Below are 24,694 nucleotides of genomic sequence, written 5' to 3' on the forward strand. Positions count from 1 at the left end.
TTTTAACAAATTTGTTCCTCTTCAAAAGTGATCATTAATGGGGCTGGGGTTGTGACTCAACAGTAGAACGTTTGCCTAGTACATGTGAGGCCCTGGTTCAATCCTCAGCACCACATATAAATAAATAAAACAAAGGTATTGTGTCCAACTATAACTAAAAATAAATATTTAAAACAAAAAATTAAAGTGATCATTTAATCTGTCCAGACAGATTATGTTCTGTGGTCTGTAGAGCTGTATAATTCAGAGCAGCTTATTATAATTACTTGAAACAAAGGAAATGATTTACTTTAAAAAATAAAGTATAAAAATATAATATTAACTGTTCCTTTGTGATGTCAAAAAGTGCAGATAGAAAGTGAGTAGAAGGAAAAAATATATTTTGCTTGGGATATGACCAAATACCTGCATTGTTCCAAATAGCCACATTTTAGCACCATGTAGATCGACCATATGAATATTTGAATTTTTCTCTTTACAGCTGGCAATCTTGATATGGTGCAGACATTGGCAGAACTTCAAAGTTAAATCATTTCCAAACGCTTTTAATAGCATTTAATTAAAAATAAAATTTCTTTTAATACCACTCTCTCCACCCTCCCTTAAGTGCACCTACTTTTCATATTTTCAGGAAGTAGGGAGCAGGGTGCCAAGAAAGAAACTTTCTATTACTCTTCAAATTAAAAGAAGGCCTTACAATTACCTCCACAGAATTTCGGTTTCAGATGCACTATTAACTGGCCTCAATACACAGGCAAATAATTTGTCACAGATTGAAACACTGCTGTCTTTAAATCAAACTTCCTGTCTATTAATAGCCGTGAAACACTAGGAAATTTTTTTTTAAATGTGGCAAGGCACAAATACATTCATTCTTAGCATATGTTCTTATGTACGTACACAACATTACAGAATCTTCTTTAAGAGTTAAATAATAAAATCAACTATCAGGGTTGATTTGGAGAGAGAAGCATGAACCAACTGAATTTCTAAGGGTGCAGAGGTTCCTCCCTTTCTTTTTGCTCGATTTAGGTCCACACTTCCATCTATTATCTTTGTGCTGAGAGCAGCAGGGTTTTCTGGAGTTGTGTATTTCCATAACACTTTTCTGCTTACCTCTGAGCATCCCTCTGCTCTCCCCGAACCCCATTCACACACACCCACGCACAAATGGTTGCAGATAGTTGAGTTTTTGCAATGCAAAGGAAATGAGCATTGCATAACTTCTTCCTTTCCCTTTTTAATATTGCATGGCATTCTCATTCTGTACGATTAGACAGATGAAAGATATCTTTGTTTTGACTTGATCTGCAATCCTTTTCACATTCATTACATGCATGGTAACAAGGAAAAAACCATGGTACCTTTGGGCACCATCTGATTCATCAGGAAATTCTTCCTGCTATGATGTATGGGTGGGGAGAACGTGCGTAATATGGTCCAGATGCACAGGCTGCCCTTCGCCAGCAATGCAGATGTGTTTTATACACACATGCCCAGATGGTGACCCTTCTGGCATTAGTAATGTGTTCCAGACACCAAGCTTCCTCCTTTGCATGTAAGTGCCTCGATTTCACATTTTTCATGTGTTTATTTATAAGGCACAGCATTCCTACATTTCACATGTGGCAGTTACTATTAAAAATGAGAAGTTTAAACTGCTCTGGAAATTGATAAAGAATCATTTAAATTGCTATGAAATGGGGCCCACATTTCAAAATAACTTTTCGTACAACTATTGAATTCATAATGCAAATCTTTGACCCTTCTCTTTGCATGTTGATAAAATATGGAGCTGGGTATACACTTTAAAGATACTTAAGAAATTAAATATTTGCATATATAACGCATGGTAACGATTTTTAGCTTTTCTTTCATTTTGATTCTCCAAAGCCTATTTTAAAAAGTAGTGTGCCTGTATATCGAACATAGTTATTCATTGTTAATTATTAATTAAATACAGATATCAACTAAGAGCAATTTGGGATCTTCCAGAAAAGGTTCATTCTTATAAATCCACAGGGAGGGAACCCATTTTATAAAAATATAGTCCAACTGTGGCTCCAAACTATTGTAGATTTCAACTCTGTTGATTTGAAGAAATGGATCAGTCTTACAAATTTTGGCTCATGATCCAAAGCATTTTGATGAATTAAATTGAACTGACTCAACTTTTATTCAAAGAACTCATCATTTTTATGGGGAGAAGATAAAAAAGAAATTGTTATTACATGAAAAATACAAATGACAGATGATCCAATTTTGAAGGACAAAATATCAAAAGTAATAGAGTTTTAAAAGTTAGAAAATGTATAAATTATGATAGAAAAATTTCTCTGTAATCATCTAACAGGGAAGAAATAACCACAAATACTGATGAGCTCTTTCTAAAGGGCTGTAATTTTTATTGTCAATGCCAGAGAGGGTCAAGTTGCTCATGCTGAGTGTGAAGGTCAGTAGAGCTTGAATCCTACTCATCTAGATGTGGATCCAGGTCTTCATGAAAATATTCTGCTTCCTTGAATAAAAATTCTACCACCTGTATAGATATACTTACCTCGGGGTCATAAATAAAGACTATAACTCAGTCATTAAGTTGGACCACACACACCTCATAGGATAGAAAATTGAGGCAATTATCTAATTCAGAAGAGTAAAAAATATTTCCTTTTCCATGAAAATATTCCCTGGAATTTAAAATCAAAACAAAAATTAGGTTATAGGGTATCCCCCTGTGAACTCTCCAGATATTCATATCAGATTTGTTCCATGGGTATTTTGGTTCAAGTGCATATGTATAATAACAATCTGAATGTTCTCTGAAAGATCTAGAGCAATTCCCGGACTCCAGATCTTCCCTTTTCAGGGAGGCAGCATCAAAATGAAAATAAAGAACCCAGGAAACACCTTCTCGTCCAACAATGAAAGCAGATGGCTATGACGTTGCCTTTTTTAACTCACATTTTGAAGACCTGTCCAGTAGTTTCTGTTGTTGACCTTACAAGTTAAGGTCAAACCCTGATTTAAAGAAGCCAAAAATGCACACATGGACTTTTCTCCTAAACCTTCCCCTTTCGCCACAAAGGTTAAGAAGTGTTAGGAAACAAATGACATTAGCCTTCTTTATACTCAGGATGATGAGTATGAGATGCACAAACTCGAACAACTCTTCCCACATCCAGGCAGGTGTCATTTACCAGTGGTGGGACTCTTCACCGCCAAAGCAGGATCCAGATTCAGAATCCTCCACAGAGTGCTGCAGGTGTCTCTGAAAATCAACTTCTACACTTGGAGACAAAACCTCTTTGCCATTCCCTTTATGTTCGTTGTGAGCAAATAATAGGTAATTAGTCTGAATGGGTAACACATAAAAGACCAGAGGTGACTGCTATTGTCCAAACCTCTCCGCCTCTCCAAAGAGGACTGGCTGGCCTTAGGTCTTCTCTAAAAAGAAGGACTATTACTCCGGTACCCTCGTCAAGTCAGTGACCCACACAGCCCATGGGATTGGGGACAGCCAGGTTAAAGGACCCTCTGCAGGTTACTTGAACTCGGGTCAATGACACAGTCCACAAAGGGGTTATACAGAGAAGAAAAAGAGTAATCCACACATTGGGCCACCTGGAAAAGGTACCAGCCACCAAAGAAGAGAGACTGGTGAGACGCAGATCCAACAGGCAGGGGCAAGGTGGCTAAGCTGCAGAGCACACTGGGACGGCAGGTAGAACACGTCCCAGAGCTGCCTTTAAGTCACTGTCACTTCCTCCTTTGGCACTACTGTGCACTTTCACATGGGCACATGATGGCTCTGTGTAACACAGCATGGTTCTCAGTGTTTCCTGCCCAGCATCTCCTTTGATTAGCGCAGGCATCAGTATCCCCAATTTTATAACTCTAGGGAGACCTGTATGTCCAAAACACATCACTGTTAAGGCCCCAGATGGCTTCTGAAATAGTGAGATGAAAGGAGGTGACAGAAGATGGGTATTTAGGATTGTCACCCATTTGAATATCAGATGGGCGCACCCGTTCACTCGGCCGTAGCTTGGCATGTGTGGGAAAAGATCATGATCGAACAGTGAACCAGTAGCTTGGTGCAGCCGTGATGGTGAAGGCGTTCCCCACAGAGCAGATTCTGAGTGTCATGGAGACGCTGTGGTCAGAGTCAGCTCAGTGGCAGAACTTGTGCTTGGCATGCACAAGGCCCAGGGTTCAGTCCTCAGCACCAAAAGATAACTTTAGAAAAACAATCATGGAAATGCCATCCAGGCCCTGGGTCACTGAAGGAGACTTTCTGTGCATTTCTCTGACAGCTGGCGACCTTGCTGCAGATGTGGGTCGTCCCTTTGTACTTCACCATAAAGCTTTACTGGTGGCGGTTTCTCTCCATGTGGGGAATGTTCTCGGTGATCACCAGTTATATCCTCTTCAGAGCTACCCGAAAACCCCTCTCAGGGAGAACACCACGGTAAGTGTTGCATTCCTTCCTTCCCCAAGAGCCCCTTTATTTTAGAACTTAAAAGGTATGTTGGACGTCCTTTTCCCTAGGAAGGTGGCGGGGGGGGGGGGGGGGGGGGGGGGGGGGCGGTTACACTTCCTCTGAACTTCTTTCACTTTTGTTATCAGAACTATTTGGAGACCAGCTGTGCTACTCTTCATTCGCACTCACTATCTAACGGTGATTCAGACATGCCCGTAAAATTTATGACTTCAGGTAGGAGCTCATGAAGGCCAAGAGAAAGAGAAGTGAAACTGTTTCTTAAAATTTTCTAGAGCACTGTTTGCATGATTATTTTTAGCTCAGCAAATAGAGCAACAGTTGAAAGTTTATGCTTCAACCTGAAATATATATATCATAAGTAAGAGGCAAACATTACTCTCACAAGAATTTTTTGTTTTTATTTTTTTGTTTGTTTGTTTGGTTTTGGATACTGGGGATTGAACCCAAGGGTACTTAACCCCTGAGCCACACCCCAGTCCTTTTTTGTATTTTAGTTAGAGACAGAATCTCACTGAGTTGCTTAGGGCCTCACTAAGTTGCTGAGACTGGCTTTGAACTCCCGATCCTCCTGCCTCAGCCTCCCAAGCTACTGATTACAGGCATGTGCCACCGAGCCTGACTCATAAGGATCATTTAATTGCTATTGCTAATCTCTTCAGATTGATAGACTTCTGTTGTATCATGCACAAATCTTAAGGCTTATAATGTGCCTACAGGTTTGTTCTTACTTGTTTTGGGCGAGATACAAATCACCCAGATGAAACTACGATGAGATAATGAAAAAGTATATAAAATTACTTTACATACTTTTTTTTTATAAAATAATTTTTTATAAAATTATTTTAATTTTTGTGGAGAATAAATCATAAGCTTCTGTGTAATTATTTCATGATTACTTACCCATTTAGATGTTTTATTATCCTGTAAAATAGTAGGAGAGATAAACATTAAACTTTCCCTTCTAGAGAAGAAGATGCAGGGAGATATATAAGATAAACATGATGATAAAAATTGAAATTCAAATATACCAACTCAGGTTTATGAGTATTTTAATTCCACTGTGGGAAGAGCTTTGTGGCAGTGTTAGATCTTCTAACACCAGCCAGGTTGGGGTCTTGGACAGACATTGTACAACCCCATTTACCCATCAGTAAAATGGAAACATCGCAACCTTTCTCCTTCTTACAATGTGTTATAAGTTAATTAAGATTTAAAGTGCTCTGAGCTTTGGATGAATCCAGATGTACCTGTCTCTCTGTATTCATCATATAGAACAGGATCTGTATTGTATTTGAATGAGGCCCACGTGCCCACTGTATAATGAATCACCCTAGCTAAATACAGTGTTTCTGGACCCATCAGTTCACCCAGTGCAGAGGAAGTTTGTTACAAGAAGCACCATGTGCTGCTTCATCTTCATGGCTGATATTTCAGATGGCCAAGGTATCACGCCATCTGCTTCTCATGCACATAGTAGGTCCACCTCAGCTTCTTCCTGCCTGGCCAGCTCTGCCCCCTGGAGTACCATCTGAGAGCCAAGAGCTGTCATTAGATCCAGCTGCCATTGGAGGAGACAAAAATGGGAGAGGCTAACAAGGGCCTGTTCTAGAAAAGCAGCAAGATAAAGGGGCCCCTCTGTATGAGGGGTAGCAGGCCTTTGATTATTTTTATGGGCCTTTGATTGCTCATGTTGCATATGAGTCAGATCTTAGCTGCCTGCCATTTGGAAGCAGAGGATTTCCTTCCAGGCGAGGTAAGCTGGGCAAAGCAAATCAACATTGGTGCAAAAGGTAAATTCAAGAAGTGTGGTCTCTAGCACCAACAGAATTTGAAACTCAGTTGTTCCTCCACTGGAGCACGCCAAGCCCCTGTTGTGGCACAGAATACCGGAGAAGGGGAAGTGAGTTTCCTCTTTACTACTATAGTTGGGTTGTTTGGCAAGCAATGAAGTTTAAGCTCAATTAAAAAAAAAAAAAAAACAGGCCACACACAAGCCACAGAATTCAACTTGGCCACATCAGTTGTAACCCAAGGTCAAGCTGTCATTTGGATGTTGCTTGGCCTCCAATAACACAATTGCTCCATAGCTTCAGAGGTTAAGTTTGAGTCGTGAGAAAGTTCTGGACTCTACTATTTCTGGAAACTTGTGTCCCAATAAGCAGGAAGATTATGATGTGGAAAATCTAACACATTCATAACAATGCTGAAGCATATTGAGCATTAATGTATTTAGGTCCCTTTTTTGAGGTGGTACTAAAGACTGAACTCAGGGCATTTAACCACTGAGTCATGTACCAAATCCTTTTTATTTTTCCTTTTGAGTTAGGGTCTCAGTAAGTGCTTAGGGCCTTGCTTAGCTGCTGAGGCTGGCCTAGAACTTGCGATCCTCCTACCTCAGCCTCCAGAGCCACTGGGATTATAGGCATGCACCACCATGCCCATCTTGTGCCTTCTTGTGTCTTTTTTTTTTTTTAACATTTTAAATTTAAGTTCTAGTTAGTTATACATGACAGAAGAATGTTCTTTGATACATCATACATAAATGGAGTATGACTTCTCATTCTTCTGTTGTACATGATATAGAATCACACCAGTTGTGTAATCATATATGCACATAAGGTAATAATGTCTGATTCTTTATTCTATTTTCCTAATCCCATATTATCTCCCCTCCCTTCAGTCCCCCCTGTCCAATCCAGAGTACCTCTATTCTTCTCTAGACACCCCCCACACACTTATTGTGAATTAGCATCTGCATAACAGAGAAAACATTTGGCCTTTGGTTTGGGGGGATTGGCTTCTCATGCTTAGCATGATATTCTCCAATTCCATCCATTTACTGGAAAATGCCATAATTTCATTCTTCTTTTAGTCTGAGTAATATTCCAGTGTGTACATGTACCACATTTCCTTTATCCATCCCTCTGAGGTCTTTTAAACACTAATCCATCATCTCACTATATCATCATCATAATCATCATTATAATCTTCAGTAGGATGTCAGGAGTTGGCAGTATATAACCGTACTTTACAAATGATGCAATCATAGGAAGAAATGCCAAGTAAGTTGACCAAAGTCCACAGGCGGTGAGTGGCCAGCCCAGGGTCAACCAGAGGCTACTAACGCAAAACAGGCTGTGGCTTCATTAAATCAACAAACTATTCTGCACAGACAGACCTTGTAGTTGGAAAAGCTGTCAGTCCTGGAACCTCTCCCACACTGGCACAACTTTGAGAGAGGCCCCTCAAGGCAAGAACAGGGTGTGCCGAGTGCTTGAGGGTGCAAGGAGCACAGCCTCTGGTGTTGGCTGGCCGTGGGGGCCAGTGGGAGGACCCCTTAGAGCTTGTCCACTTCCCCATCATCACCCCTTTTAGCAACAAACTCCCCCCTTGATCTGGCTGCCCTGAGATCCAAACTGCTCAACACAAGCAAATCCAAAGAACCTGTGGCCCAAGTGTCCCTGTGGCAGAAAGACCCCCAAAGCCCCCTCTGGCCTGCCCCACCTCACAGTACCGTAAGCCAGCCCAGTGCAGCCTTGCAAGTGCCCAGCTCCACGGGGTCCACCAGGCCTGCGGCTCCCACAGGACAGGAGGAAGTGCCCGCTCACACGAACCTTAGGTGTTGGTTTATTGAAATGGAGAAAGCATTTCACTACAGAAATGATCTAAATGGCCATTCATTTCTCAGGCTGGCCCACAAGCCCCATTAAACCATGATGGTACAGACAGGCCCATCTACTGGAACTCGATGAGAGAAAGCATCTTTTAAAACCAAAGCTCGCAACAGTGACATCATAGAGCTTAAGCACTCGGTGCATTGGCCCCAACGGGGAGTGAGCTGGAAGGGAGAGGCTCGGAGGCCAGAGGATGGGGCGGAATCTCCAGTGAGATTCTGAGTGTGGTTTTGGTGTTGGGTGAAGGGCAGGAAAAGGGCAAGGGCCAAGCAAGCCTCCTGCCACTGTTCATCCTGGGAGCAGTGTTCCAGCCACCCCTGTATTGTCTTCAGGCACCAAAGACAAGCCCCCAGCTTCTTCCACCACTCCCTGCTCCAGTGGGCTTCGCCCTTCCGCCATGGCCCACCAGGAGCAGAACTGGACTCTCAGCCTCTTCCCTCAGCCTCCTAGGCCTTGCTGCTGTTCTTCTAAAGGCTTTTACAGTCAGGGAAGACGGAAACAGGCAGGGAGCAGGGCTCCCTCCAGCTTCCTCTCTCTCCCTCCATCCTTACCTCCCCCCAGACCCTGTGAGAAGAGGGAAGGCCTCGGGGGCCTCCTGGTGAATCATGGGCCGTGCACAGGACCTATTCACAGAGCAGAAGTCAAGGCTGAGTGCTCTTGTGATGGCTTCCCCAGGGCTACAAGAGGGACTTTTGGGGTGAGGAAAGAGGGCTGGGCCCACGACTGAGCTAGGGATCCAGGGGCAACACCGCAGGAGGGAAGTGGGACTACTGGAGGGGGGCTCTCCTCTCTTGACTTCTCCCATGATACTTGCCTCAGAAGCAACTCCTGCCAAAACCACTCTAAAGGAAGCCTTCAGCCACAGGAGAGGGTGGGGAGGGGAAGGCAGGGTCCCAGGTAGAGGAACACTTCCTGAAAGTCATGATTACGTGACAGACATAGAGAAGCTAAAATGGTTATACCAAGAAACACATGAACATGAGGGTAGCATTTATCCACTTGCTGCTATTAGATTAAAACTTTAGATTATTCGTTCTTTTTAAGCATTTTTTAGTTGTGGATGGACACGATACCTTTATTTTATTTATTTATTTATTTATATGTGCTGCTGAGGCTTGAACCCAGCGCCTCACATGTGCTAGGCAAGTGCTGTACTACTAAGCTTCAACTTCAGCCCCCAAATTATAGATCATTCTTGAATTGAGTGTATATATGTGTGTGTGTGTGTGCGTGCGTGTATACACACACATGTATACTTACGTGTATATACTTCTATACTTATGTTCTTATAGTATGTACTACATTAAATCCTAGAAACTAAAAGTTGATTTGTAACAATGTTTGAAAAAGACAAAATACTTTATGTCACGTTCCATGTTTCTCCCTATTTTTCATTTACAGATTGGTGTACAAATGGTTCCTCCTAATCTATAAGCTCAGCTATGCGTTCGGCGTTGTGGGTTACTTGGCTATCATGTTTACAATGTGTGGATTCAACTTATTTTTCAAGTAAGTGTCTCCAATTTTAGGATATGGCTGTCTCAACACTTGCTTGAAATAGTCACCTGACCATGTTCTCTCATCTGGGAGCATCTGGACCTGTCACGTTCCAGGAACAGAATTTTTATAGTAGATATCCACACATCATCTTATTATTGGGGGAATCCCAAGAAAAGGCGCACTCCACAAAACAAAAGAAAAAGAAATTAAATTAGGGTCTTTAAAGATAATCTATATACTTGATCTACAAATTTGAAACAACACAATTGAAAGTGGGTCTCCAGGGGTGGTAGAGGAAATCCTTACTGAACTACAAGGTTCCCCTGTGAAATTCTAGAGTCCAGACCTCCTTCACACACCTTCTTCCTTAAAACCTTTAGAACTTCACTGCCCAACATGGTGGTCATATTAAAGATGAAATAAAATGCCATCAAGTGTAAAATACATACTGGATTTCAAAACCAGAATGAAAAATATTTTTATTGAATCCATGTTGGAATGATAGCATTTTAAATACAGGTGGGATAAATTTTATCTGTTTCTTTTTACTTTTTTAAATGTGAACACATTTAAAAGATTTAAAATTGCAGTCACCTATCACCTACTGATGAGAATACGTTTTTGAGAAATGCTTGTTAGGCAATTGCGTCATTGAGAGCCCTCACACAGTGTATTTACACAAACTAAGACAGACACCATGTCACTAGGTGACATTTTCTTATGGAACCATTGTGATCCATTGGTCTCCATTGAAAATATGTCAGAATTTTGTTGTTAGTATCATGAAATCTGTTGTTGAGGAAAGTTGAAAAAGGAGAGAAGTAGGTACTTAGAAACAAACAAAAGGAATAACAGAAGAGAAACGCTTTTGAGAAATAAAGGAAACTTGGGTAACGGTGTCTATGACTCAGATCTGTGCCCCCATTTGGAAGGAGCTTGCTGGATTGTGCTGTGATGAGATTCTCACAGGCAGAGCTGAGGCTAGTGGTTGCTATCGTATTAAGATTCTTCTCTATGGGCCTCAGGTTTGTTACTATACTTTTTATCAATAAGCTTTTAAATCCAAACTGCCCTGCAGGTGGAGGGAAAATGGTCTTTATCTCTCCACTACCCTAATCCTCAAATACACCCAAGGCAAATCCTGAAAGGACTCACATCACCAAAAAAAAAAAAAAAAAAAAAAAAAATCTATCTCCTAAATCTACAAAGCTTTCTGCTTTTACCATGTTCTCCTTAAATTAACAGAGCACAAAAGCAATCAAAAAGAGATTCTAGACACAGACCACCCAACTCTGCTCCATGTTCTGCTCTGTCTCCAGTGAGTCCCAGCAGGCCACCCAGGCTTTGGAGATTGTCTTACAAATCTAATAAAGCAAATGTGCAAGTATTAAGATTCATCAGTTAAACTAATAAAGGCTAATTATTCAGTTTTTTAAAGAGATCTTTCCCTTTAAAAGGAGGGGCATGATCACAAAAGAATCCTAGTGTATTTAAAATATGATTCAGTTTGCAGGGGAAAAAAATTTTTTGTTGCTCATACATATCAACAATGGCACAAGAGTTATGGGTCTCAAAATCTGAGCTTAATTCTTAGCTTTGTTATTGTACCAATTGTCATGTGAAGAAAATAATTTTTTTTTCTAGTCACCGTGTTTTCACATGCCAAGTGAGAATAATATCTAACACATTTGTTAGGTAAGAAAAAGTATATGAAGGCACTCTGTAGAATCTAAGTGCTAGACCCTTCCTGTAATGTAGAATACCTGACAGGATCTTGGAAACTACTACTGGCCAGGCCCTGCCCAGACCAATTAAGCCAGAGTCCTCATGGTGGGTTCATTCACGCACCAGTATATTTTTAGATTTCCCCAGGTGACTCTAATCTATGTTTCATGCCAAGAATCATATCTAGTGGATTTTAACATTAGCTGCCCATTTGCATCACCTGATGTACATGAGCTTTAAAAATCATTGCTGCACAGGTCCCATCCCCAGAGATTCTGATGTAATTGAGCTGGGGTGTGGCTAGACATGGAGATGTTTCTATATTCAACCCACCTTGAGACTCCTGGTTAGAATGGACTTATCTAAGCACTGAAAACCTAAGAAACATTTAAAGACTCTAGCAGTATCCCTTGACCTGTGGTTTCACCTTCTTTGGCTTCAGTTACCTACAGTCTACCATAATCCTAAATATTAAATGGAAAATTCCCGAAATAAATAATTTTTAAATTGTACACTGTCCTAAGTAGCCTGATGAAATCTTGTACCGTCCCACTCTATCCCACTCAGGATGTAAATCACCCCTTTGGGTAGTATACCCATGCTATATGTGCTACCTTCCTTAGTCGCTTAGCAGTTAACTCAGTTAGTTACCAGATCATCTGTCATGATATCACTGTGTTTGTGTTCAAGTAATCCTTCTTTTATTTAATAATGGCCTCAAAGCACAAACTTTTTTAATAGTAGGTTGTTTCAGTTATTCTATCATTCGTTATTGTTTTTAACTTCTTACTGTACCTGATTATAAATTAAACTTTATCTTAAGTATGTGTGTGGGGAAAAATAGTGTGTATATAGTTCAGTACTAGCCAGATCTCATGCATCTACTGGTGATCTTAGAACATATCACCTGGGAATAAAGGGGACTACTCAAGAATTCCTTCGTCCATTGACATTGGGTGGTACAGTTGGAAAGAAATTTAGAGAATTTAAAAATGTTTCATTTTTAAAAAAAGAACTAAATAAATAAGTGAAAAAGTATATGTCCACGGGGCTCTTTTTTACATACTATGGCAGGAGATCTTTTCCAAGCTCCAGCTTTTCCTCTGTTCCCCCAAGGCCACTTCATTATTCCCTTTTACTGTTTTCAACAGAATCAAGGCTAGAGATTCCATGGATTTTGGCATTGTGTCCTTGTTCTATGGCCTCTACTACGGGGTAATGGGGAGAGACTTTGCGGAGATCTGCTCAGATTACATGGCTTCTACTATAGGGGTAAGTATTGCTTTCATTGTTTGAAACCATTTATGACACAAGGAGAAATGGTCTCATCTTACATATTTGCATCATTTCCTTTGGTTCTATTTTGATTATTCCAACCTCATTGTTCCCTGGATTCTCCTTGCATCCAAAAAAAAAATCTTTTTTGATTAATTTGAAAGTATATTTTATTAAAAAATTTTAATAAGAAAGTACATTTTTTATATAGAATGGTTGGGGAATAAGACATCTTCTAAAATATGCTGACTCTTTGAGTCATCATACCTCATGTACTATAGATGGCAATGTTTAAAGGATTCATAAAAGATCAACCTTCCAGGTGCAGTTGTATTTCCTGCAACTTGGGAGGCTGAGGCAGGAGGATTGCAAATTTGAGACCAGTCCCAGCAACATAGTGAGGCCCTAAGGACTTACTGAAACCTTTTCTCAAAATAAAACAAAAGAAGGGCTAGGGGTGTGGTTCAGTGGTTAAGCAACCTTGGGTTCAATCCCTGGTACCAAAAAAAAAAAAAAAAAAAAAAAATCAACCATAAAAAAATTAAAGAAAAAAAAACCTGTATCTCTCTGAAAAAAACAAAAAATGCTGCCTAATGCAAATAAAAATCTTATTTGAAGAACTTGCCTAGCAAGCATAAGGTTCTGGATGTGATCCCCATCATTGAAAAATAATTCACATTTGATACTACATAAAACACTTCATACTCAACAATAATGTAGGGCAATACTTATCATAAAGATTGGTTATCATTACCAGCAACTGAAGAAAGAGAAGATAGAAATATGTGCTAAATGTGTTCTGACTGTATATTGTAATTGGTGACTAGAAGTGTTTTAAATCTCAAATAGTTTTGGTTCCTTTCCCCCCCCCCAAACTCTCTGAAAATTGAAATTCAGAATGGATATACTTTCTGGTTAGATGGATTCCAGACTCAAATCTTAGGAACATTCATCTGTGTCTGGCACACGCACATCTCTAAACACTTACAAACAAAGGGCTCCAGGTTTCAGGTATTCCACATCCTGTCTACATGCCTCTGGGTACACAGCCAGATACGAAATGGAAAAATTAGTGTATACAACAAGAGAAGAGTGGACTTCTTTCCATTTGTGGGGCATTAAATGGACATGACCTTGACTTCATCTTCACCTCATTTGTCCTTCCACTCCACCAAGGGCTCTATTATACTCTCCTCCAGAGCCTGCAACCCAACTTCTGTGGTACAATTCATGACCCTTGGAATTTCTCTGCCAAGTGTTATCTGTGGGACAAGTGCATTTCTTATAAGGTTCAAGGTGAGCACAGGAGGAGCATCTTCACTCTCTTTTCCAACAAAAAAACAAGTCACACCCCTATGACAATTCCCAAAGCCTCTTGTGCTTGTTTATGAACAGGAAAGGAAGAGAAGGGTTGTATGTGCTCTGTTCTCCAGTGGACTGAGAAGAGACTTCACTGGGTGAGACAACCAAGGACTTAAGCACCAACTTTCTGTAGAGTTCTCACCTGATCTCACATCTCTGGTCACCAACATCTTGTCATCCTCTGTCATCTTCATTCCACTTACCAAATCTATAAAAACCACTGTCCCAAGCCATTGGCACAGCCACCAATGATTTGGACTAATGTGGGGGGGGTGCTTGGGACTAAGTAAGGAAGAAGCTAAGGGGGAGCGATCGCTCTTCCCATTCCAGTGCCTGAGCCCACAACAGATCAATTAAGCCAGAATCTCTGGGAGTGACGCCAATGCATCTGCTTTGTTTTAAAAGACTCCTTAGAAAAAGGAATGAACTGACTATTAAGCCATCCAAAAATGGGGGTGAATTTTAAATGCATATGGCTGAGGGAGAGGAGCCTGTCCAAAAAGGCTCCATGCTGTATGATTCTGTTTATACAACATTTTGGAAAAGGCACAACTATAGCGCTGCTAAACACATCAGTGGTTGCCAGGGCCTAAGGGAAGGAGCAGGGTTTAATAGGTGAAGCACAGGGAAGGTTTTATAGTAGTGGAAACCTTCTGTTTGATGCTAGAATGGTGGATACATGACACTCTGCATTTTTCAAAACCCATAAAACTATGTCACAGAAAAGATGAACCTTTATGCATGCAAAATTTAAAAATTATAGCAGAGGTCAGAAAAACCCAGGGTAGAAGGTAGACTGTGACAAAAGAATCTAACTGTATTAAAAAAAAAAAAAAAAAAAAAAAGTGCGGACCAGAATGTGTTACCCAAGTAGCTGAAATGCATAGGGATTGTAAGACTAAAAGCAAAAGGCATTGTGCTATAGTTGATAAAGTCATTGCTCTCAGACTATGGATTACAATTTTGATACCACTATTCATGTACTCTGAAACGGAACCTGTAAGTGGATGGCTGATAATGGAAGCTAGGTTTCTCACTGTCTCAATGAGAGATCCCTGCCAAGCAAAGAGAAGAGGTTAGAATGATCTGCGCAGGAATAAATTAGGATGAATAAGAGATATTAGTATGAACTCCTGATCAGCTTAATACAGATGCAGATGAATACATACAGAAACATTTTCAGGTCTGGGTACATGCACAGCTTGGTTCACAAGACACATTTCCTTGCTCTGTCAGTTAAGAGGTCCTAGAAGCAATGACACTCCAGTGGCACACCTAGGACCCAGGGGTTGGTTTCTGGTACCATTCTGCAATAAAAGGAACCAGGGCTTCTTGGAGAAATGACTTCATTAAAGATCTGAACAAGGAATATAGATCTGAACAATGACTTCATTCTCTATGTGAACAAGAGCCTGGAGCATCCTGGAGGACTTGAAAGTAAGGCCATCCTAAAACCAAGACTAGGGGGGAAAAAAAAAAAAACCCACAAGGATGGAGATGTCAAAGAACCCCAGAAGAGCTCCCAGGAGCCAGAGCTGGAAGTTGGACAACAAAACAGTAGCAGTACTAGGTTACAACGCTATTCACCCTCTCTTCGTCACTGTGACAAAAATACCTCATAAAACAACTTAAAGGAGGAAAAGTGTATTCTAGCTCATGGTTTCAGAAGTCTCAGTCCATGGCCAGCTGGCTCCATGGCTTTGGGCCCGAGGTTAGGCAGTTACCATGATGGAGCGGTGTGATGGGAGAAAGCTGCTCAGCCCGTGGCAACAGAGCGGGCGGGGAAGGGGCCACAGACAAGCTGCAATCCCCAAGGGCGTGCCCAAGGGCGTGCCGACTGCCTGCCTGCAGTTTCCACCACTGCCCAGGAGTGCATTCAGATTTTTAACCCATTGTTACGGTTTGGATGTCAGTCATCCCTCAGAAGCTCATACGTGAGACAATGCAAGAATGTTCGGAGGTTAAATGATTAGATTAAGAGAGCTGTCACCTAATCTGTGGGTCAGTCCATTGATGATTAACTGTGGGCAGGTAGGGTGTGGCTGGAGAAAGTAGGTCACTGGGGGTGTGACTTAGCGGTTTATATTTTGTCCCTGGTGATCAGAGGTTCTCTCCCTCTCCCTCTCCCCACTTCTTCCTGTTACCTTGTCCTAAGCCACTTTCGTCCGTACACTCCTCTACCCTGGTGTTTTGCCACATCTCGGCCCAAAGCTATGAAGTCAGCTGACCGTGGACTGAACCTCTCAAGCCAAGAGTCTCAAATAAACTTTTTGTCATCTAAGTTGTTCTCATCGGGTATTTTGGTCAGAGTGACTCAAAAAAAACTGATGAAAACATCCATTGAATGGATTAATGCACTGACTAGAACCTAATGAGGCTAGAGCCCTCATGATCCAATTATTTCCTGAAAGCCCCACCTGTAAACATTGCTGCATTGGGAACTAAGCTTTGAACACATGAGCTTTGGGGGTGGGGGGAACGTTCTGGATCCAAAGCATAACAAAGCCAAGTATAAAATAAACAGCTATATATGACCATATTCATGTAAATAAGTGATCAAATAAATAAATAGATGGAGAATAGATAAGTCCATGAGGAATAGTTCCACATAACTGACGCTGCTGATGGAGGTTGTGATGATTAAACTTTGGGTCCATTTACCGAGGCTGTGGCGCCCAGTTGTCTGTTAAGCCCTGGTCTAGATATTGCTATGAAAGTGTGTCATGCATATGATTAACTTCTATAATCAGCTGACTGTAAGTGAAGGAGGTTTACCCTTGGTAATGTGGGTGGACCTCATCTAATCAATTAAAGGCCTAAAAAGCAAAACCTGAGGCTTCCTAGAGAAGAAGGGATCCTGCCTCAAGACAGCAGCACCAACTCTTCCCGGGGTCTCCAGCCTACTAGCCTTTCCTGAAGGTTTCTGACCGACAGTCCCCATAAACATTAAAATGAATCAGTAATTGTAATAGAGGAAATGAGGTGTGTGGCACATGGGTAGTCTGTGCTATGTCTGTGTTGATCTCTTTTTAAAAAAGTATTATAAAATAAATATTTTATTTTTTAAAAAAAAGTATTTCCTAGGAACTCTAATGTGCTACTAATGCTGAGAACCACTTCTCATCCACAGAAGACGCAGTATCCCAAGTTAGAATTGTGGTGATTAGTCTATGTGCTCCCCAACCAGAACATGGGAATTAAGGAGCGGGGAAAAAAGATGCCAGGATTTTCTGCAGATCTCTGAAACAGAATCTCCAGGAGAATAAAGAGAAGGGCCAGATGAAGGATAAACCCAAAGCTTCCCTTATGATTCTGAACTACCGCCCTGGATAAAATCGATTCATTTCAAGGGATTCCTAAATACTGAGGTTCAAAGGGTGGTTACAGGGGGTGATGCACATTGGGTCCACCTGGGATTCAGGGTTCCACCTGGTAACTCCTCTGCAGCATGGGCCCCACAGGAAAAGATGTCAAGTTGTCACCCAACTGGGAAGCAATGAAGACTCCATGCACCAAGGGCTGCCTGTCCGGCACCTGGCCGTGGCTGCCCTGCGGTCAGTGGCGGCTGCTCTCCTGTCCAGCAGTGCTCTGTTTTTCCCCCAACAGTTCTACAGCGTCAGCGGGATGCCCACAAGAAGCTTGGCTGACGACATCTGTGCCGTCTGTGGACAGAGGATCATCGTGGAGCTCGATGAAGAGGGGCTCATTGAAAACACCTACCAGCTGTCGTGTAATCACGTGTATCCTTCCCTGGGAACCCTCGGCCTTCCTCCTTCCTCGGGCTTCTGTCTTCCCTCCCTTTCCTCCTCCTGTCCCCATCTCCTCTTCCATCTCCAATCCCCAGACTTTGTCCTCCAGCCCAGTCTTTGGAGACTTTCTGATAATCTCTGCTGAATAATGAGCTGCCAATTAAAATGAACTCCAGTAATGTCCTTTTTCTTTTTGGTGGCAGTACAAGGGATTGAAGCCAGGATGCTTACCACTGAGCTATATCCCTAGCCCTTTTATTTTTATTTTGAAACAAGGTCAGTTCACTAAGTTGCTGAGGCTGGCCTTGAACTTGTAATACTGCCTCAGCCTCCGGAGTCACTTGGATTACAGATGTGCACCACCGTGCCTAGCCAGTAATTTTCTTTTTTAAGAGGACTCTTAATGCCACGTGGCCAGAAAGGCTGCAGCACCTGAGCAGGATGTTGCCTGTGGAAGCTGGTAGAAGCCCCAAGTGAGCACATAACCGAAAAGGACTAGGGAAAGAAGGAGATTAAGGGTGAGAGAAAGAGTAAAAGTAGGGGGTTGGAGGTGGAGTTTAGGCATAGAGCACGTGATCAACATGCATGAGGCCCCAAGTTCCATCCCCAGAACCAAAACCAAAACAGAACAGTGAAGTGTCAGGTGGAGGGAAGAACTCAAGACTGTTCAGGAGGAGCTGGTGTCTTTTTTTTCAACCAGGGATTGAACCTAGGGTTGCTTATCCACTGAGCCACATCCCCAGCCCTTTTTTGGTTTTGCTTGTTTTGAGACAGGGTCTCACTAAGTTACCTAGGGCCTTGCTCAGTAGCTGAGGCTGGCTTTGAACTTGCAATCCTCCTGCCTCAGCCTCCTGAGCCACTGGGATTAGAGGCATGTGCCATCACGCCCAGCCTGGTGTCCAAATCTTGGTGGGCCAAAAAAAATCTAAAGTGTGCTTTTGCCCAGAGAAAATCCTAGGAGCCCCCTTCTAGAAACAGGAACCATAGCGGGTGGCCAAAGGAGAAAACCAAACCCCTTCAGCTTTTTTGGAAGAAGTGTTAAAAATAATAGTGCCACAAGCAGCAGAACACCTTAGATGACAAAAGGAAGGCCCAATATGTGACTTATTGTTCTTTAATCATTTGGCTCCTCTGACTGTGGGTTCTTCCCCAACAACTCTCTATTGACTGAGGCATCTTGATGTGGGAGGTATCAGACAAGCCAGACCTGGAAGCTGGCATTATTGGGGAACTCCAGGCACCCCTGATAAGGGCCTCAGTATATTGAAAAATGCTGGCATCAAGAATCATGAACAAAGCATGGGCCATCCAAGCATGTAACTGTGGATATCCAAGTTGTGTTTGAGTTGGCAAACAGTCCATATTTTAATTTGTTCCTAAATAAAAAAGCATCATTGATCCTTATTTTATAATACAGTATCAATTTTATAACATTATCTCTGTATACCCAGCCGAATCAAAGCTCTGGCATTATGAAATGGTTACACCAGCTGTCGTGTACCGCTGACACCCGCCTAATTCAGTCAGTAATACCTAATGCCGTTGATGTGCAGGGCCCATGATTCAATTCTGTTTAATCTGGACAGTTTCCACTTATTCAATCCTGAGAATAGAATCAAAAACTGATCCAAATGCATCTCAAATGTGTAATAGGAGCCTTTTCTCCATCATGTAAGCCTTAAAATTTTAAGGGAAGAAACACAGAAGATATCCCATATGGCATTCTATAGTGGTTTTTCAGTAGGATACTTTTCCCAAAAAACTATTAGTCTAAGTCAGAATTTTCCAAGTCTGGCCTTAGTTTTAAATATGATTTACTTTTCAAATGTTGGAACACAGCCCCTTCTTCCATTTGCAAGTGGAAATATTTTCTCTTTCCACCTTTAAAAGCCCTTAGAGATGGTGGTACATGTATGTATATGTGATCTAAATGTAGTCACCTTTAAAGTTGCTTGCAGGGAGTATTTTTAGTGGCATATTTTAGCATGAGTCATATTAGTGAGGAGCAGGCCACCATGAGTCATATTAATAAGCAGGGATTATCTGAGTATTGCTCCAAGCCACTTCTGTCAATGTGCAGGTTTTTCAGGATGAAGATTTTGAAGATGAAAGAAAGAACATGTTAAGAAGAAACGGACATTTTGGTACTGGCTCTATGACCCCTGAACTCCATACCCATCTGAAAGATGAAACCTTTACTCCATCCCTTTTAAACGGAGAGCTATATGGATTTTGGTTTAAAATCTTTGTTGTAATACAGCACTTTGTTAATCCAAGCATATTGGGGGGAAAATGTCCCCAATTCCAAGAACATAAAGTAGTGGAAACTCTGAGTTGCACAGAGATCTAGCATTGAGGAATTGTGGACATGGCCTTCACGGGGTTATTCTCCGTGGTCCTCCACTTGTTAGGGAGGGGCTGTCTACATCATTACTGTTAACATAGGAGCATGGCAGGCTGGTCAGAAGACCATGTAATCCTGGCCCTGAAAGTCACACTGGGAACAGCGATTTTAGAAAGTAAATAAATCAATAAGTTTATCTCACTATAGTTAATCATTTTGCCCAAATCTGTAATATTGGGGAAACTAGAAATGCTTTTTTCCAAAAATAATTGGTTTTGAATGATCCATTCATATATTCATTCAAACAATATTTCTTGGGCACGTGCTTAAAGTGCTGGGGACACAGATGAGTGAGTCATAGTCCCACAGGTAAGGTGTGGCCTAAGGAAGATGTGTATGTACACAGAAAGTCACGATACATTGGAATAAGTCCCTGGTGGTGTGCAAAATCATGGGGTTCACTCTCAGCTTTAGGGGCAAAGCATCCGACTTTCTGAAAAGGGTGATGTACACAAATGAATTTGTAAATGGCTAGAGTTTGAGAAGTTCAGATTTTTGAACTTATATTCAATTAAAAACAATTGACTCCTTATCAGTAATAAAAAGAAAGTTGAGGAAAAAACTTAAGAAGTCAATAAAAAGGTCTGTAAGTTTAGAAATGGGGTGTGGCTTGGTTAGGTAGAGCATATGCTTAGCATGTGTGAGGCCCTGGGTTCATCCCTGGCACCAAACAAGCAGGCGGGGCGGGGTACGGGGATATATCTGTAAGTTTATGATCACAAAGAATTTAAACTTGCCAAAGTGTCTAAGACGAGACTGAGTGCATAGAAGTAATGCACAAAAAGGAGAATTGTGGTGAACACACGAGAAATGGAAAAATAAAGAAGGTAGTGAAACAGAATAGGTTCATATAAGACAAAGGCTTCCTCGCATCCTTTATCAGACTCTTACCAGACTCAAGCGAGGGAAGAACAAGTCAGGCCAAGAAGCTAAGTAGATTCCTCAGGTCAGAAAGCTAATGCGGCTCCCACGTCAAGCTCTCTGTCCCTGGGGTTACCATTGTCCTAGAGAAGCCCTGCACAGTCCAGCCATGACCGACAGCCACGCTGGCCTCTAAAGGTGGATGATGTCCATGTCACCCTGAGCCAGACATTGCCACTGACTATCCAGAAGCTTCCCTAACAAGATGCTTCAGCTTTCACGAATTCTGCATCCGAGGTTGGTGTATTGTTGGTAAGAAGCAGACCTGCCCTTACTGCAAAGAGAAGGTTGATTTGAAGAGGATGATCAGTAACCCGTATCCTTTTAAAAAAGTGTGATAACCCTTACCTTAAATGTTTCTGGGAATGTGCTCTTCCATCTAAACATTTATTATCTTTGCATAGTTACAGCAAAAAAAAAAAAAAAGTTTCTGTTCTCTCTAGCAGTCTATTTCACAACACTTAAAATCTCTTTTCTTGTCTATGCCTATATTATTCAGGTTAGAAAGTGGAGTGCCCCAGTGTTCCACTCTTTGGGTGTCATATTTTCCACATCAAGGGATTTAGCAGAAATCGGATGAGACCATGTGAAAGATAAGTAGATTATATGGAAAAGTAATCCAGATAGGTGGAAGAATAGATAGAGGGATTGATATTTAAATGGTTAGACTGAATAGGTGGGTGCATAGACTGATAGATAAATTGGAAAATTTAAAAGCCCCACGTGTGAATTAAAACATAGAGGAATATTTTTAGGGTGTACCAAATTTGATTATTACCAGAAATGAGTAGGTTTCTCCCCACCCTGGATTTCAGCATTTTAGATTCTGCAGCATGCCTAATCTCTTAGGCTAGATCCTGGTGATGATGAGATTGAGAGGAAGCAAGACTCACAGCCTTGACCAGCTCATGGCATGCCCCACACCACTGTATACAGAAGGGCAGTGAGTGCTGGCATGGCCCTGCCACGTACTCTCTTCCCACAAGACACACTTGCTAAGAGATACCTAAACCTTGCAGGTTAAGGAAGCAGCCTCCTTGCTCCCGCCTCCTCTCTCCCCAGCAGCCCTGCATGTGTGGTCTCCTGGGGGCTGCTGACAGCAGAGCACCACCCCCGAACATGGCAAAGCAGGTGGAGACGTCCATCCACGGAGGGCCTTAGAACAGGAGACAGCGTCCGTGGGCCTTTGGGTCTCAGGCCATGCTGTGGCAACAGAGCCCAGCCTCAACAGCCACCTGATCCTTCCCAGGTCTGGCCTCCAGCCTGCTCCCAACTCAAGGCTGGGGGTGCACAACTACCTCCTCCTTCTTTTCCATCCACTGTCCCGGATTTCCCTGCTAACAGGAGGAGACAGAGTCCAGTACAGCTTCTGATTCATAACTTGTAAAACTGTAATATATAAACCTTTGTTATAAAATTAGTGATAATAGCTGGGCGCAGTGACACACGCCTGTAATCCCAGTGGCTTGGGAGACTGAGGCAGGAGGATTATGAGTTCAAAGCCCGCCTCAGCAAAAGCGAGGTGCTAAGCAATTCAGTGAGACTCTGTCTCTAAATAAAATACAAAATAGGGCTGGGAATGTGGCTCCGTGGCCAAGTGCCCCTGAGTCCAATCCCCAGTACCCAATTAATTAATTAAATCAATGATAATAGGCTCACAAATGTAACCTTAGATGAGAGTTTAAATACCAAGGGATAGTTCAGCAAATCATTTATTTGTATAGTCTGAAGAGAATGAAGTGCTAAATATTACATGTACTTTTTTTTTTTTTTGAGACTCAGTATAAGGAAAAGCTACTTGTGAAAGACCTGCCCTTTGTTTGTGAAATTGCTATCAGAGTCACCATATGTTAAGTTAAGGTCCTTTAGCAGAAGTTACCAGATTCCAGAAAAAGGAATGTCTTGCCCATGAACCAGGGTTATCCTTTTTAATATATAAGTTCCCTCTGATGTGTCGACTGCAGGAAAGCTGTTTTTGCTCACTTTCCAATGTGGTCATTCCCTCTGCCTCCTTCATTTAGGATGTACCCTTGCCTTCTATCCTTGTTTTGTAGTTTGGGATTTTATTTTAAATAGTTTCAATTTGTTTTCAGAAAGTGAATATGGTGTAAATAAAAATGATAAACATAATGCTAAAAACATCATGTGAAAAACCAGGTGTGGTGACACACACCTATAATCCCAGTGGCTCTGGAGGCTGAGGCAGGAGGATCTCGAGTTCAAAGCCAGCCTCTCAGCAATGGTGAGACAGTAAGCAACTCAATAAATGTCTCTTAATAAAATACAAAATAGGGCTGGGATGTGGCTCAATGGTTGGGTGCCCCTGAGTTCAATCCCTGGTACCAAAAAAAAAAAAAAAAAAATCATGTGAGGGCTTTCTTGCTTTCTTGCTTTCTCTCTCTCTCTCTCTCTCTCTCTCTCTCTCTCTCTCTCTCTCTCTCTCCCCTCTCTCTCTCTCTCTCTCTCACTGTTTTGCCCAAGCTGGCCCCAAACTCCTAGGCTCAAGCAATCCTCCTGCCTCAGCCCTCTTAGCAGCTGGGTCTGCACACAACATCATGCCAGCACAGGAAGGGCTTTTATTGAGCACATAGAATTAACAAAAAGGGAAACATCCATTTATTACATTGCTTACTATATTTTCAAATGATGTTTATGACTATTTCTGTTACTTGGCTGTATACAGAACAATCTCCTTAACACAGACTCAGCTGGGAACGCACTCATTTTTTGTATGGGCAAATCCTGGATTGGCTTCGATATCTGGTGGCCTGGCAACCTGTGGTAATAGGAGTCGTTCAAGGCATTAACTATTCACTGGGGCTGGAATAGCACAGCAGACTTACTCCAGCAGCAATGTATTGCATGGCTGAAATATTTTTAAATCCTTGGTTCTATATTCAATATTGATATTCCTTTTTCATTTTAGAGATGATCCCCAAAGTTCAGAAAACTAAATAAAATGTGGTATCACACGTAAAGCAATTTATCTTTGTGCAAATAATTAAAGAGAAGCTAAATGGTGGAATGAATAAAGTATGCTCTCACATCTTTCCTATCCCAATTGTTTTCTAGAAACCCATGCATGCAATACATTGGTCATACCCCACATGGACTTTCCACCCCAAGTTTGGCTGAGAATGGTCTCACCTGAAAAGGGTTTCAAGGGTTTTCAAAGCACTTGTCACATAGAGCATGGAGTAATAATTCGTTATAATAATATCATCAGTTCAGTATCTTCAGAGAAAGTAGAACTTTTCAGTTATCTGCAGTTTAAGGATCTTGTCTTTCTACTCAGTGTGCTGTCATCATGTGGAAGCACTGCACCCACAAAGCACTTGGACAGAAGGTGGGACTCCCGAAGTCTGCAATATCAGGTGCCACACTTACTTAGTGGGCCACAGCTACTCTGGGGTCCTCGGGGCTGCCGAGTGCACTGTACCCACCCAAGCATGCACTGAAGGGGAAAGAGTCACTCTGCTTTAGTGTTACTCACCGTATGCACACTCACACACGCAAATGCACAAATACACGAGGACAGCGTGTTAGCTTATGTGTTCCCGTGACACATAAAATATGTAACACA

General features: G+C 41.8%; 1 protein-coding gene across 1 annotated transcript in view; it reads left to right on the forward strand.

Annotated features, from left to right (window-relative positions):
- Rnf175 (ring finger protein 175) overlaps positions 1-23,940 on the forward strand; it is a 47,773-nt gene extending 23,833 nt beyond the window's left edge. Inside the window, exons 4-9 of the mRNA XM_076864081.1 lie at positions 4,314-4,468; positions 9,577-9,684; positions 12,552-12,672; positions 17,644-17,777; positions 21,326-21,427; positions 23,820-23,940. Coding sequence (XP_076720196.1) covers positions 4,314-4,468; positions 9,577-9,684; positions 12,552-12,672; positions 17,644-17,777; positions 21,326-21,427; positions 23,820-23,940 — 741 coding nt within the window. The remainder of the gene's footprint in view (positions 1-4,313; positions 4,469-9,576; positions 9,685-12,551; positions 12,673-17,643; positions 17,778-21,325; positions 21,428-23,819) is intronic.
- The last annotated feature ends 754 nt before the right edge of the window (positions 23,941-24,694 follow it).

This window comes from Callospermophilus lateralis, chromosome 8 (genome assembly GCF_048772815.1).
Source record: "Callospermophilus lateralis isolate mCalLat2 chromosome 8, mCalLat2.hap1, whole genome shotgun sequence".
Taxonomy (NCBI): Eukaryota; Metazoa; Chordata; class Mammalia; order Rodentia; family Sciuridae; genus Callospermophilus; species Callospermophilus lateralis.